At 44.6% G+C, this 16004-nt stretch overlaps 2 protein-coding genes across 2 annotated transcripts in view; both read left to right on the top strand.

Moving 5' to 3' along the window:
* The window catches only part of LOC311231707 (extracellular serine/threonine protein kinase FAM20C-like), a gene marked incomplete at both ends in the record, with an annotated part of 164483 nt that overhangs the window by 111328 nt on the left and 37151 nt on the right, over positions 1 to 16004 (top strand). The gene's annotated exons all lie outside the window — the stretch shown is intronic.
* The window catches only part of dnhd1 (dynein heavy chain domain 1), a gene marked incomplete at both ends in the record, with an annotated part of 117144 nt that overhangs the window by 85673 nt on the left and 15467 nt on the right, over positions 1 to 16004 (top strand). The window contains 4 exons of the mRNA XM_084319433.1: positions 1784 to 1957; positions 2107 to 2532; positions 2667 to 3045; positions 3584 to 3685. Coding sequence (XP_084175559.1) covers positions 1784 to 1957; positions 2107 to 2532; positions 2667 to 3045; positions 3584 to 3685 — 1081 coding nt within the window. The remainder of the gene's footprint in view (positions 1 to 1783; positions 1958 to 2106; positions 2533 to 2666; positions 3046 to 3583; positions 3686 to 16004) is intronic.

A 16004-nucleotide genomic window follows, 5' to 3' on the forward strand; every position in this document is an offset into this window, starting at 1 on the left:
AAGGGCTACATCTGCTCCTCCCTCCCCATCAACATGGACCCCCTGCAATTTGCATACCGCCCCAACAGGTCCACGGAGGACGCCATAGCCCATGTGCTGCACACAGCAGCATCACACCTGGACAAGAGGCAGGGGAACTATGTGAGAATGCTATTCATCGACTACAGCTCGGCATTCAATACCATAGTCCCCTCCATACTCATAGCCAAGCTCAGGGACCTGGGCTTGAACTATGACCTCTGCCAGTGGGTCTTGGACTTCCTGACTGGCAGACCCCAGGTGGTGAGAGCAGGCAACTGCACCTCCTCATCCATCACCCTCAACATAGGGGCCCCCCAGGGCTGTGTTCTGAGTCCCCTCCTCTACTCCCTGTACACACACGACTGTGTGGCTCAGCGGAGTAGCAATACAATCATCAAATTTGCTGACGACACAGTGGTGGTGGGCCTGATCTCTGCCAACGACGAGAGGGCCTACCTGGAAGAGGTCAAGGTCCTGGCGGGATGGTGCCAGGAAAACAGCCTCTCCCTGAACGTCAGCAAAACAAAGGAGATGATTGTGGACTTCAGGAGGTCGGGGGTCAAGGACTACAGCCCCCTCAGCATCGACGGGGCACCGGTTGAGAGAGTCAACAGCTTTAAGTACCTCGGAGCCTACATATCCGAGGACTTGACATGGACCACACACATTGACAGTGTTGTGAAGAAGGCACGACAACGCCTCTACTTCCTCAGGCGCCTAAGGAAGTTCCAAGTCAGTCAGAAGATCCTTAAGAACTTCTACTCATGTACAATAGAGAGCATCTTGACCGGCAACATCACCTCCTGGTTTGGGAATAGCACTGCACAAGACCGAAGCAGACTACAAAGAGTGACACGTTCAGCCGAACGCACAATTGGAGGGGGGCTCCCCACCCTCCAGAACATTTACAACAAGCGTTGCAAGGGCAAGGCTAAGAGAATCGTTAAAGACTCCAGTCACCCGAACAACTGCCTCTTTGAACTGCTGCGGTCAGGCAAGCGATACCGGAGTCTCAAGGCGAGCACAGAAAGACTCAGAAGAAGCTTCTATCCCCAGGCCATCAGGCTGCTAAACGAACAATGAATGAACACTACACAACAACAACCACCATAGATCCTCCCCTACACAACAACAACCACCAAACGCACATAGCACACACATCCACACGCACACACTCACTTTAAACAAACACACTGTAGCACCCACTCCACACACTTTATAGCACACACCCACTTTAAACAAACACACTGTAGCACCCACTCCCCACACTTTATATTTATTGATGAAGGATTGCACTACAACTCGTACACCTTACTGTAAATTGTACCTAAATTGTACCTCATCCCATTTCTGCTTTGCACTATATAGTACTGTACATTAGTACACTGCATAGTATTGTATATTATATGGTAACTCAGAACATTGTACATATGTCTATACCGAACACTGTGACCTCATTTTCTTCTTCTAAACTACATGCTATACTATGTTATTTGATACTATCTTGTCTAGCACAGTCTCTGGAGCGTAACAGTAAGAAGCATTTTGTATGAAAGTATTCTGTACTTCTGTATGACAACTATTAAAGAAACTTGAAACTTGAAACTATAGTATGAGGTAGGTAGTTGTGATCATCATGATTACAGTGTAGGGCAGTTGTAGACAGTGAAAGCATTAGGTAGGTATACATTGAAATTGATAGATAGATATTGATAGAATTGATGGATGAGAATGTTTTCACCAGGCGAGTCCTCTGTTCCAGTCAGTCCTCAAAGCTCTTGAGTGTCTGAGCCAATCTGACCTGGATGAAGTGCGTCACTACCCAAATCCCCCAGAGGGAGTTGTTAAGGTTATGGATGCCATATGCCTGCTATTTAATCGCCCATGCAACTGGGAGAGTGCTAAACAGCTTCTCGGGCAACCCAAGTGCTTCCAGGTGTGTATTAAAGTATCTTCGTCCACACAATTGCCTTTGAACTGAACAGATTGCTGTATACATTACTGTGTGTTTGAGTTGTTCTCTCAAGCGTCATGTCGGGAGAGCTGCTCTTGATAATTTCTCTCCCTTTTCTCTTCTTGTCATAGGAGTTTGAGTTCTTTGACCGCAGCAGGCTGAGTGACGACCAGTTGCAGCAGCTGTGTCTGATAGTTCACAGTCCTCAGTTTCAGCCGGAGTCCGTGCGAGAGGTGAGCCAGGCCTGCGAGTCTCTGTGCCACTGGGCACGGGCGGTGTACGAATGCACCTGCACGGAGCGTCACGCGTTCCCCCGGGAGGAAGGCCGCCGGCGCTTGAAGGCGCTGGCCGTGGAGGCCCGGGGCCGGCTATGCGATGCCAGGCTAAAGGAGGACAAGGTGTGCCAAGGTGTGCAGGACGTGGAGCATCAGCTCCAGCTTGTCCGGCAAGACCTGAAGAACTCTACCCTGCACCATGCAGAGAGCCTGGAGAGCGATGTGGCTGCTGTCCTCAGCCAGTTGGAGAGCAAAATTATTAACTGGAAGGACGCAGCTCAGGTAACACTCACTGTTCCCCTGTTTGTTTCATCAAATTCAATTGTTGTTCGCAAAGGACATTTCTTTGTCTGATATTATGTCACCGCCCCCCTTTTTCTTTGATGTGTGGCTAATATTCTCTCTTTCACCTTCAGGAGGAGGAGTTGAGGGCAGGGAATGCCCTTATATCGGCTGCTATCATTACGTACTTGGGTCCGTTTGGACCTGACCTACGCACAGAGCTAGTGAGCAAGTGGAGGGAGCTGTGTTTGACTGGAGTCATTAACATAAACCCAGAGGATCACAGAACTTCCTTATTCACAGACACTATCCCTGCACTCCCTCTCCGTGTCCCCATCCCAGTGGCAGAGAGGCCTCAGCGGGCCCTGGCTCTGGCAGTGGGCGTGGATCAGTGGCAGGTCCAGGGTTCGTCTGCCAGGCTGACGGTCGAGCTGCTGCTGTGGGGCCGCAGAGCCCCCCGGGCTCAACACTGCCCTCTGCTGGCAGACGCCCAGCAGCACGAAGAGAGCACAGGTGGGCCTATTGATCTAATATCTAATATATTGATATAAAAAAAAAAATCTAACCCTAACTAACCTTACTGTCATGCACTTGTCCTAATAAACTAACCTACACTGTAGCACTCAACAGTTTGATGAACATTGTTACTCAGCTGATAGAGTTGTGTCCTTCCTGATGACTTGTCGTACAGAACTTGTAAGTCGCTTTGGATAAAAGCGTCAGCTAAATGACAAAATGTAAAAGTAAATGCAATGTATACCTGTTATGCCATCCCAGTCTTGTGATTGTATGGTCCATAGAAGTCATTAAAGATAAGATAAGATCAGATAAGTTATTCCTTTATTGATTCCTTTATTGACAGTGTAAACAAAGGTGCAGATGTCAAATGCCACCCATATTGTTCTTGGGTGGGCCAAAGCAATATCAAGCCTATCTTGATAGTTGACTGCCAGCTGTTTGTGCTTGTATATTTACACCAAATGAGATCGAAATGACTTTATTCAAATGAAGATTGAAAAGCAACTGAAAACAACACATGTGCGTTATGCAGGAGATGATGATCCCAAGTTTCAGATGGAGAATGATTATGGGATGGTCATCTGCGCTGATGACCCAGAGCTGCTGGGCAAGCTGGGTCAGGCGGCTGAGAAAGGTAAGCTACTGAAGTCACACAGTGGAGACTGAGACTATTCTGTTGTCAGTGGTGGAAAGTAACTAAGTATTTTTACTCAAGTACGAGCTACTTGTACTTTATGTGAGTATTTTCCTTTTAGGGACCTTTATACTTTTACTCCACTACATTTTAAGGGAAATATTGTACTTTTTACTCCACTACATGTATCTGAACGCATCAGTTACTAGTTACTTTGAAGAAAAGGATTTAGCATAGAAAACATAATTTATATAGTCTAGAATCTGGAAACATAGGTCCACCTGCATAGGGTGGATTTTTTTTCGCCACCTGTTTTTTCTTAATCCTTGAAGTGTCTATTTTAAGATTCTGACAGGTAACAGGTTGAAATAATGTCCCATGGGGTTTATTTCTAAAAAAGAAGAAAAAGAAAACAGCATAACTTTTGAAGTTAACAACAAATTAAAACATTTCCCCAAACAACATTGACCCAATGAATTCAGTACAATTGTTATTTTTAAGATTCAAACACACACTATTTCAGGACAAGAAAATGCAAAAAAGCTGAACATGTTTAGATCACATCCCTATTTTCCCACTTTACTCAAATGTAGTCCATCGGACGAGATCAATTTGAGGTTAACACTTTCTGCGCCAAAAACGCTTTACAGCGATATTGGCCGCCATGCGCATTCTGCCAATAACGCTGTCCAGCGATTTTTAGATCAATATTTAATTTTTTCGCCATGGCATTCGTAATTCATATATACACCCGCAACGCTGCAGCTGGACCCTATAGGTGACGGCAACGACGGCTCAATACCGCCACCTGGTGGATGGTTGGGCGAGTTACACTTGCCTACAGGATATGGCTGATGTGTGTCGATTAAACTCATCCGGCCGTCACATATCGTTGCATGACTCCCGACAGACACAATGTACATAATGGATCACTTTCTAAACTTAATAATCAATATGATTTCGGCATTTATTGCGACATACAAACCGGAAATGGACCTAGGCGATCGGCGTCGTATACTTGGGATCTTTCACCGCCAGTCTCTTTGACCCACGGTAAGAGGAATATAACGTTATTTTCAACCCAATTGTGAGTTTCCTTGTGAGCAAACCGATCTGATCAATATATCACCCAACCTACATAAAGCATTTACTGATGATCGGGGGAATTATAAACGACCCCCCCCCCCCTTTCCTTCACGCATGATGAAGCATAACGTATACCGATCATATACAGTTGAATTTTTTAATATAGCGTGTATGGGGGGGGAAACGGCAATCGATAATCTATATATGCGTTTAGGCCTATAACTCACGTTCTAGGAATTACTGCAGAAAACGATAAAAACATACTTATATTCTAGAAGGTATTTTTGTATGAATGTATGAATGAAAAAATATAACGTTCCCACATCCTGAACGATAGATAATCGATGTTGAATGGGCCATAGTAATGTCAATATAGCAATAACATTTAAAAAGTTATAGCCCTGCAAAGAAGGCGAGCCACTCCATAGACTTATAGCGCTGGCAGACTGGGTAAAATGATGGGTACAATGGCTGGCAAGGAATGTGTTAATATTGGAAATACAATGTTAATAAAGATTGTCTCCATGCTGTTATGCCCTAAATCTTGTAGATTTTGTGTAAACAAGGCCAAAAGTGGAAGACTAATGTGAAAAGACTAATTCGTCCTACATAGACAAATTAACACATTTTCCTATACAATTTTAAATCCAGTGAAATATGTTTTGTTAAGGTTCAAACAAAGTACTATTACAGTACATCTTCTCTGTTGGCACAACATTCAAACCTAAACTAATCATCATCATGATCATCATCACCAAAGAGATCGTCAAAGTCTATCTCTCCAATCTCCATCTCTTCCTCCTCCTCATCACACTCGTACTCTCCATCCTCCTCATCCATGTTACGTTTTGCATAATCTGCCTCCTTATTAAGAGCTTCTTGCTCTTCTGACTCCGCTTTCTGGGCCAGTACCACAACAAGAGAAGGAGGGAGGATGGGTCCAACCGTCCAGACAGGCTCTAACACCCCCTCATCCATCATCTTCTCCCAGCCCATATCCTGATCATAGGATTTGGGCCTCTCAAATATTGGCTGGTCTGCTCTTTTGTAACAGGCAACTCTGAAGTTGACTCGCTGTACATGTGGGATGAGACAGACCTTAAGAGGCAGGCGTTCAAGGTCTACTTTGCATTTTGCATCCAGGACTTTATCAAGACCCACCATTTTCTGCAGCATCTTGGCCCACACAGCATCAACTGACTTCATCCGACCATGGCCATACATAATGCAAGTGAAGGACTCCATCTCCTGTTGGAGCTCATCTGTCACCAGCCAATATGCACCAAGCTGACTAAAAGCCTTCTGGAATGTACCCAGCCTCCTCTCAGTCATGTACCAGCCAGACCCCTCTCAGTCATGTACCAGCACCAGCCCCCTCTCAGTTATGTATCACAGCCCCCTCTCAGTCATGTACCACCAGCCCCCTCTCAGTCATGTACCACCAGCCCCCTCTCAGTCATGTATCACAGCCCCCTCTCAGTCATGTACCACAGCCCCCTCTCAGTCATCTACTAGCCCCCTCTCAGTCATGTACGACCAGCCCCCTCTCAGTCATGTACCAACAGCCCCCTCTCAGTCATGTACCACAGCCCCCTCTCAGTCATGTACCAGCCCCCTCTCAGTCATGTACCAGCCCCCTCTCAGTCATGTACCACAGCCCCCTCTCAGTCATGTACCAGCCCCCTCTCAGTCATGTACCAGCCCCCCTCTCAGTCATGTACCACAGCCCCCTCTCAGTCATCTACCAGCCCCCTCTCAGTCATCTACCACAGCCCCCTCTCAGTCATGTACCACAGCCCCATCTCAGTCATGTACCAGCCCCCTCTCAGTCATGTGTACCAGCCCCCTCTCAGTCATGTACCAACCCCCTCTCAGTCATGTAAACACTTACCACTTGCTGTTGGTTGCAGCACGACACACATCTTGTGTGATCGAATAGACAAGCCTCTGAGTCTTCTCACACTTTTCTCCATCAAGCTCAGGTGTCCCTGTCAGCACCAAGTTCAGAAACCTTACAAGATCATCTGCGAGCAGCTCCTCCATCTTCACAGTGTTCAACTCCTCTGCAGTCGGGGGCCATGGCAGCTCCTTTGACTCTTTGAATGCCTTTTTAATGAGAGCATGGAGGGTGAGGGCTGCATCGTGGAGCTGGTCTGCTATTTGACCACGGCACTGGCATGCATCGCAAGCTGATAAATGTGTCTGAACTGGCTGAGTCTCTGGGCCCTGAGTACTGCAGCACTCTGCTGGGATACTATGTATTTTCTTGGGAAGACTGTACCAGCGCCTTCAAAGGCAAGGGAAAGGTGAATCCCTTGAAGAAGTTGCAGAACAACCCTAGGTTCCAGAAGGCTTTCAGTCAGCTTGGTGCATTGTGGCTGGTGACAGATGAGCTCCAACAGGAGATGGAGTCCTTCACTTGCATTATGTATGGCCATGGTCGGATGAAGTCAGTTGATGCTGTGCGGGCCAAGATGCTGCAGAAAATGGTGGGTCTTGATAAAGTCCTGGATGCAAAATCCAAAGTAGACCTTGAACGCCTGCCTCCTCCCAAGGTCTGTCTCACTCTCATCCCACATGTACAGTGAGTCAACTTCAGAGTTGCCTGCTACAAAAGAGCAGACCAGCCAATATTTGAGAGGCCCAAACCCTATGATCAGGATATGGGCTGGGAGACGATGATGGATGAGGGGGTGTTAGAGCCTGTCTGGATGGTTGGACACATCCTCCCTCCTTCTCTTGTTGAGGTACTGGCCCAGAAAGCGGAGTCAGAAGAGCAAGAAGCTCTTAATAAGGAGGCAGATTATGCAAAACATAAAGTGGATGAGGAGGATGGAGAGTACGAGTGTGATGAGGAGGAGGATGAGATGGAGATTGGAGAGATAGACTTTGACGATCTCTTTGGTGAGGATGATGATTAGTTTAGGTTTGAATGTTGTGCCAACAGAGAAGATGTACTGTAATAGTACTTTGTTTGAACCTTAACACTTTCAGTGCCAGCCATAACGTTGATTAATGTCCTTGGATGCCAGCATCCACTTCAATGATAGCGTTAAAAACGCATAATCTATGTTTTAAATTATGGCTATGTGTCTAATCTGCCCGTCGCTTATCAATGACTTGTTTGCAGTCAACATTGTCGAAACGGATTGTTTTTTAATCGGTTCATATCCTTTTTATAGCATTTCGAAAAGCTATCGTTTTCTCGAAAATTTCCGGAAAATAGAAAGATTCCCTCATAAACGGCATTTATTGGAATATTCTCCAATACACTAGACACGTTGTCATTTGTCTGCCTATTTATGAATAGTTTTCAAATAAACGCTAGATTATCGATAGTATACGCTATAGAAGCGAGCTGAGAAATCGATTCTCTCATTTCCTCAACAGCACACACACACACATATATACACATACGGGACACGCTGTTATCTCAGTGAATACAGCTCTGATTATCCTAAAACTGGTAACAGACTCCTTACCTTAGATCAAATGTTCTCCAAAAAGATTATTCCAATTCCTGATCGCCATTCCAAATATCGATCGCGTTTATTGATTGATTATTGGCTGCTGTAAATATATATTTCAGGCTGCTTTCCATCTCGCGATCACTTCCCTGTTCATCAGATCCCTCACCAGCATAGTGGAGCGAGGAGTCTCCCCCTCCACAGATCCACCAGTATAATCGAATGGCCTGCAGTTACACAGGGATAGACGATAGGGGGCGGTATTTTCCCATCGGAGCTCCTAGAGGGGCTGCTGTACCAACGGGAGACTCGGTTGATGAAATATGAATTCAGATCGCTAATAAAAAAATCAAACGACAATTCGCGTCGGTGGCACTCAACGGGAGACATGAAATGACGACATAACACGTCTGTGGCACTCAAAGTGTTAACAAAACATATTTCACTGGATTTCAAATTCTATAGGAAAATGTGTTAATTTGTCTATGTAGGACGAATTAGTCTTTTCACATTAGTCTTCCACTTTTGGCCTTGTTTACACAAAATCTACAAGATTTAGGGCATAACAGCATGGCGACAATCTTTATTAACATTGTATTTCCAATATTAACCTCAAATTTATCTCGTACATTTGAGTAAAGTGGGAAAATAGGGATGTGATCTAAACATTTTCAGCTTTTTTTGCATTTTCTTGTCCTGAAATAGAATCAAGATGTGTTTGAATTTTAAAAATAACAATTTGACTGAATTAATTTGGTCAATATTGTTTGGGGAAATGTTTTAATTTATTTTTCTCGTGTCCATTTATTTAGTTTGCTTTCTAATTTAAAATACAGTTTGAAACCGTCTGTACACAGTAGGCTATGTGTGCTAGCAGAGCTAGTCTCCCCCCCCCGATTATGGGCCCTTTGGGGGAATTTAATTTTTTTTGTTCTTTTTACATAATATGAAAGTACAGGTTCATACCTTCAAAATAAGCCATCACATGTACAAATCAGGCAGATACTTTTCAATCTATGTCTTATGAATCATGCTTATAAACTAATTTCTGAGCTACGGCGTTTCAAAGAAACCGGAACCTTTTTTGTCATGTGTAATGACTACATTACCCAGAAAGCAATGTGACACATTCAGTCTGAGAGCAGCCCTTTGTTAGTATAATGACTTGTGACCCCCACTTCTATCCCCAGGCCATCAGCTCAATGACTCTGCAACACTAACCCAACCATCTATGAAATCATAGCACTGATTGAAGACAAAATAAGTGATGAGATAGTCAAACAGGTGAAACATGCTAAGTTACAATCATAAAACACAAAATTGATACAAATCTTAATTTCAACTTCGGGTGGAATCTCTTTTGGGGTGGAATTCTGTAACATGCGACAAGCACAAGCAGCACATAAGCTTTATCCCCAAACAAGTAGACCAAGCTCAATCTGTCGTTTTTAGAGACACGATCATAAGGAGGTGTTTGTCATAATGAGTCTCCTGACCAATTTAAAAGCAAGCATGAGTCGATCAGAGCTTCCGACGCGGCGGTATGGTCAGCTAGCAGAGACAACTCAGGATCGCCTGCTAGCCTAGCTAGCCTAGCAAGCCTAGCTAGCAGAGTCAACTCAGGACAAAGGACCCTCCCTCCCCCCTATCCCCACCCGGACCCCGCATCACAGAACTGTACGCAGATGAACAATACCTCTCAACTGGAGACATCAACAAAATAATAAATTCAAATGGACTGCACACTTTCCATCTGAACATACTAAGACCCAAACAGGCTGAAATCAGACAGATGTTTATTAACGGTAAGGCAGAGTCAGTAAAATACCCGGAGATTGAAGACTACTCAATCGTCAGAAATGATTGATTGATTGATTGAAAATTGTATTAACAGATTGCAGAATGGGTACAATACAGTACAGCTCAATACACACAATTGTTAAGGGGATGCAGACCAGAGAAATACTTTCGTCTTGTTTACATCAGGGTCCCCCATTTTCAATTCATCATAACATATATGACATACATGACATACAGGTAGACAGTACTGTTACATTTAGAAATGTATGACAAAAATAGTCTAAAAAGAGAGTATATACATTTGAGGGGGAAGAAACTGTACATTGGGGGAGGTGGGGGGTTGGGGGACTGTACATTGGAGGTGGTTGGGTGGGTAGGGTGGGGGCTGGGGGTTGGGTAGGGGGGTGGGGGTGGACTGTACATTGGAGGGGGTGGGGTTTGGACATTTACAGGGGCCAGTTTCGAATTGCAGTCACCCGTAGGTGCTCTTTGAGAAAGTGGGTAGTGATTCGCATTCCTTTACAGCTGTGGGTAGGGCGTTCCACATTGATGTGGCATAATTGCTAAACGTGTTTAGTCCCTTGTTTGAGTCGAATCTGGGTTTGACATGATTTGTGGAGCTCCCTCTGGTGTTGTGGTCGTGCTATGCACTGACCTTTGGGAAGTATTTTGACATGTACATGGGTACCTGGGTGGTGTAGTGTATCTTGTAGACCAGGTCAATTGCAAGTTGCTGTACTCTGTGTCGTCTACTCTAAGCCACCCTAGGTTGTCAAAGTGGGCAGGGGTGAGGTGGGTTCTAGGAGTAACGTCAAGCAGTAGTCTGACCAGTTTGTTTTGTGATGTTTGTAATTTAGTTTTTAGCGCCTTTGAGGTGCTTTGGTACCATGAAGTGCAGGCATAGTCGTAGTACCCTTGAATGAGTGCTCCTGCCAGAGTCTTCAAGGTATTTTTGTTTACCAGAGAGGAGATCCGGTACAAGAATCCAGTTCGTTGGTTGACTTTTTTTTATTACATTGGATGCCATTTTGTCACAGGAAAGATTTGCCTCTAGGATGGAACCCAGGTATGTAATTTCATCTTTCCTTGTGACAATATTGTCACCCACTGTAACTGAGTCTTGCTGAGTTTGTTATTTGAACCGAAGAGAATGGACTCTGTTTTCCCCAGGTGTAATGATAGTTTGTTATCAGCGAGCCAGGTGCAGATTCTGCCGAGTTTCGAGCTGAGGGTTTTTTCAACCTGTTTCAACCAGAGACCAGCAGGGCTGAGTCGTCCGTGAACAGGAACAAGTTGCAGTCACAAGCTGATGACAGGAACAAGTATGGAGGTGGTGTCTGCATGTACATACACAAAGATACCAAATTCATTAACTGTACTGACCTGAATCATAACACAATTGAAACGGTATGGGTTGAAATTTAGTTCGAAAGGGCTAAGACTGTACTAGTCTACAATCTACAGACCACCAGAACAGAGTGGCTTTTATGATACACTTGATGGGTGTTTAGCTGGGGTTGAAGATGTAGAACAAATTCTGATTGGGGACTGGAACACGGATATGCGATGAAAAGAAGCACCCGTTTCCAAGTCCTTCAGTCGGTTTTGTGATCTGCACAGTGTCAGCCAGCTAATCACCCAACCCACAAGAGTGTGCGATTCAACACAAACTCACATTGATCTCATTCTGACCTCTGACAAGTCCAGGATCTCCAATAAAGGGGTTATAGCATGCGGGTTAAGCGATCATTATATGATATTCTGTACTCGCTAAAAGCTAAAACAAAAGGCCGGCTGTCACAAAACAGTCACATCTAGGGACCTCAAAACCTACTCTAGCGAGGCCTTTAACCAAGAACTGGAGAGCCTAGACTGGTCAGATGAGCTCAGTGGTACAGTAGTTGAAGAAACATGGCTTGGATTCAAAACCAAATTCTCAACAATACTAAACAACATGGCCCCCCTAAGAACCACCACGGTTCAAAATCGCGCTGAGCCATGGATGCACTCAGACATACTGACCGCTATGAAAACCAGAGACAAAGAATTTGGCCAGCCATAGACAGTATGGTCTTGTTGAGGCATCTTCAACCATTTTTTTATTTTTTTTACATATTGTGAAAGTACAGATTCATACCTTCAAAATAAGCCATCACTTCAACATTTTGGTGGGATACTTTTCAAGCTACTTCCTATGAATCATGGTGATATCACAAAACGTATTCAGAGAAAATGGCCTTGACAGTTTACACTTACAGTGTTAGAAAACTACAACATTACCCAGAATGCATTGTAATCCATGGCCCCCCTCTCTCTGGGGCAATTAACACCTGGCCGTGTTCTAGTCTCAGGCTCTTTTGTTATGACAATGAATCTGTAGAGGTCAATGGATCGAGGCTTGAATGCTCCCAAGCACTGGAATACACAAACACACCTCAACACCTCAATAGTCAAGATATTAATCAAGTTTCAAGATTTTATTATCATTTAAAATAAAGTACAGAATAGAGCTGTATTAATAATAGCTCAGATTATTCATACCTGTCGCTTTGGATAACAGACACCGCTTCCAATCGCCGCTGCAGTCAAGCCACGGCACCCGAAGGGTTAAGTCTTTCAAGCCAAGCTGTAACGTTGTTCTAAAGAGCGTGCAGCATAGGGGCGAGATGACAGTTAAAAGGCAGAGGTGAGCGCATAGTGGCGACTGTCAAGGCGCCGGCCTCTCTTCTCCTGTATCAATCTAATCTAATTATCATGTGGGATTCACTGAAATCTGCAGCAGCTGTCACACCCCAAATGAATCTCGACATCGCTTCACCAATAAATCAAATCAAATCAAATTTATTTATAAGGCCCGACAACACACGTTAATGTCCCCATGGGCCGTACAGGTCTTCTTTAAACAAGTCAAGAAGAAAACATAACAATAAGTCAAGAACAGAACAAGAACACCATAAGGTCCAAACATTTTTAGATGAATGCAAATAAATGAAAGAATGCAAGCACTCCCAGACATACCCCACGCGAAGGTAAGGAAAAACTCACTAAAACCTAACAATAGGGAAAAAAGCTCCACAGGCAGTGTGGAGGAGAGAAACCTTAGAAGGGCCATTCAAGGGGGGGATCTCCCTTCTTAGATGTTGGTGATAGTAGTGTTGCAGACGGACAGTTGGTAAGCATGCACTCATGTGTGTAGTGAAACACAGATGAGTGCATGCAATAGCAACTGAACATTTTGAAAGATTAAAGATAGAGCTAATAGCGATAGCAACTGAACATTTTGAAAGATTAAAGATAGAGCTGATAGCGGATCTATTTGAGGCACAGGGGCGGCGCAAAGAGGGTCACGTCCTCCCCGTCTTAGTCACGGGACATTCAACACTCCGGTCATTGCTCAGGGACAGCCGGAGACAGGGAGATAGGGGGCGGCGCAGAGAGGGTCGCGAACTCCCCGACATCATCGCGGGACATCCAGCACTCCGGTCACCACTACGAGACCTCCGGAGACAGGGGGGCACGCAGAGGGGGTCGCAACCTCCCGGCCTTCATCACGGGACGTCCGACACTCCGGTCAGCACTCCAGGACAGCAAGTCATAGGGGGACAGGGAGACGGGACAGGCGTTAGACAGCTCATGAGATTGTAGTAGGCGGACATAGCAATAGATACAAGTGGTAAGCATATATGTGAATGGAGTAGATATATGAAGTAAGCGTATTATGTGAATAGAATAGAAGTACTTAACCCAGCAATGAAACCGCGTTGACTGTTAATCTGTTAACAGTCTGTTAATACTGTTAATCAGTTGACAGGACCACGGACAGACGACGGTGAATAACTGATCCAAGGCCTCGGAGGTGCATGTAGAGCAGTCACTACAATCTTGGCCAAGACCCCGAGGCATCCATCACCTTAGTCAGCGCCAGGAGACGGGCACTCAGAGAGATGGGGGAGGGAGGGGGGGGAGGGAAGGGGGGGAGGGGGGGGGGGAAGAGTTAGAGAGTTCCCATGTTTGTGGTGCTGCAAAAGAGCAGACATGTAGTACCCTGTAGTGCCATGTAGTACCATGTAGTACCCTGTAGTGCCATGTAGTACCCTGTAGTACCCTGTAGTGCCATGTAGTACCCTGTAGTACCCTGTAGTACCCTGTAGTGCCATGTAGTACCCTGTAGTGCCATGTAGTGCCATGTAGTGCCATGTAGTACCATGTAGAGCCATGTAGTACCCTGTAGTGCCATGTAGTACCATGTAGTACTCTGTGGTACCATGTAGTACCCTGTACCCTAACTAAACTAGACAGATTAATCTAAAGGTCAATAATCGTTGTATCAGAACACTACACAATATCCTAATGCTCACAGCTAACGGTAGTTGATCACCAGGTATGTTTTATTAACGTAGGTTGAATAATTCATATAAGAAAACGATAGGGAAATCTCTCTTACCTTTCTCTTATCTTCTCCAAGATTACAATCATCACAAAACAAACTGGTCAGACTTCTACTTGACCTTACCCCTAGAACCCACCTCACCCCTGCCCACTTTGACAACCTAGGATGGCTTAGAGTAGACAACAGAGTACAGCAACTTGCAATGGGCCTGGTCTACAAGATACACTATACGACTAAGGTACCCATGTACATGTCAAAATACTTCCCAAAGGTCAGTGAATACCATGACCACAACACCAGAGGAAGCTTAACAAATCATGTTAAACCCAGATTCGGCTCAAACAAGGGACGTTTCGCAATTATGCCACATCAATGTGGAACGCCCTACCCAAAGCTGTAAAGGAATGTGAATCCCTACCCACATTCAAAACCGCTCTTAAAGAGCACCTACGGGAGGCTGCAATTTGAAACTGGCCACCGTAAATGTCCAAACCCCCCCACCCCCTCCTAATAGACAGTCTCCTCCCCACCGCATGTATATATTCTCTCCCCACCGTATGTATATTTCTCTCCCACCCACCCACCCCCTCCTAATGTACAGTCTCCTCCCCACGCATGTATATATTCTCTCCCCACCGTATGTATATTTCTCTCCCACCCACCCACCCCCTCCTAATGTACAGTCCCCTCCCCATCATATGTATATACTCTGTCAGGATCTATGGGTAACAGTACTGTATATTTGCATATCGTATATGTCACAAATGTAACGGTACTAAATACCTGTATGTCATGTATGTCCCTATGCCATAAATGTCATGTATGTTGCGTATGTCATAAATGTCACTATGAATTGAAAATGGGGGACCCTGATGTAAACAAGACAAACGTCTTTCTCTGGTCTGCATCCCCTTAACAATTGTGTGTATTGAGCCGTACTGTATTGTACCCATTCTGCAATCTGTTAAATAAAGTTTTCATTCATTCATTCATTCACTGGTTAAAAATGCCGGGAACTGGTGAAACTTGCTGTGCGCGTGAACATTATCCCTTGGAAATGAACTGACAGTACATTTTTATTGATAATATCATTGGAATCCCCCTCCAAAATTGGTCAACACATCACCACGAATTTTGGCCGTAGCTTAAAAAAAATTTGTTGATAGAATTGGACATTCTGAGCGCGGTGGACACCTTACGTCTGTGTTTATAATCAGAGCCACTTATTCTGCGATGATAATTCATGTATCTGGATAATCAATGCATGGATTTTGTCGAGGCAGGTAGCGTTATTTCGGGAAAATTGATATCTATAGTCTCGTACCACGAAAAATGGAGGCTGTAATAATAATTATTGCTCGAGAGTAGGGCTGCAACTAATGACTATTTTGGTAGTCGACTAATCTGTCGATTATTTTTTCGATTAGTCGACTAATCGAAAAACAATTATATAAAAAAAAATATATATATATATATATTTTTTTGGCACAACCTATTTTTGTGAAAGTGGCTTCTCAGCTCTGGTCCAGCTGAAGACAGAGCAGAGGAACAGATTGGACATTGAGCATGACCTCAG

The sequence above is a fragment of the Notolepis coatsorum genome (assembly GCF_963971535.1).
Source record: "Notolepis coatsorum genome assembly, chromosome: 7".
Taxonomy (NCBI): domain Eukaryota; kingdom Metazoa; phylum Chordata; class Actinopteri; order Aulopiformes; family Paralepididae; genus Notolepis; species Notolepis coatsorum.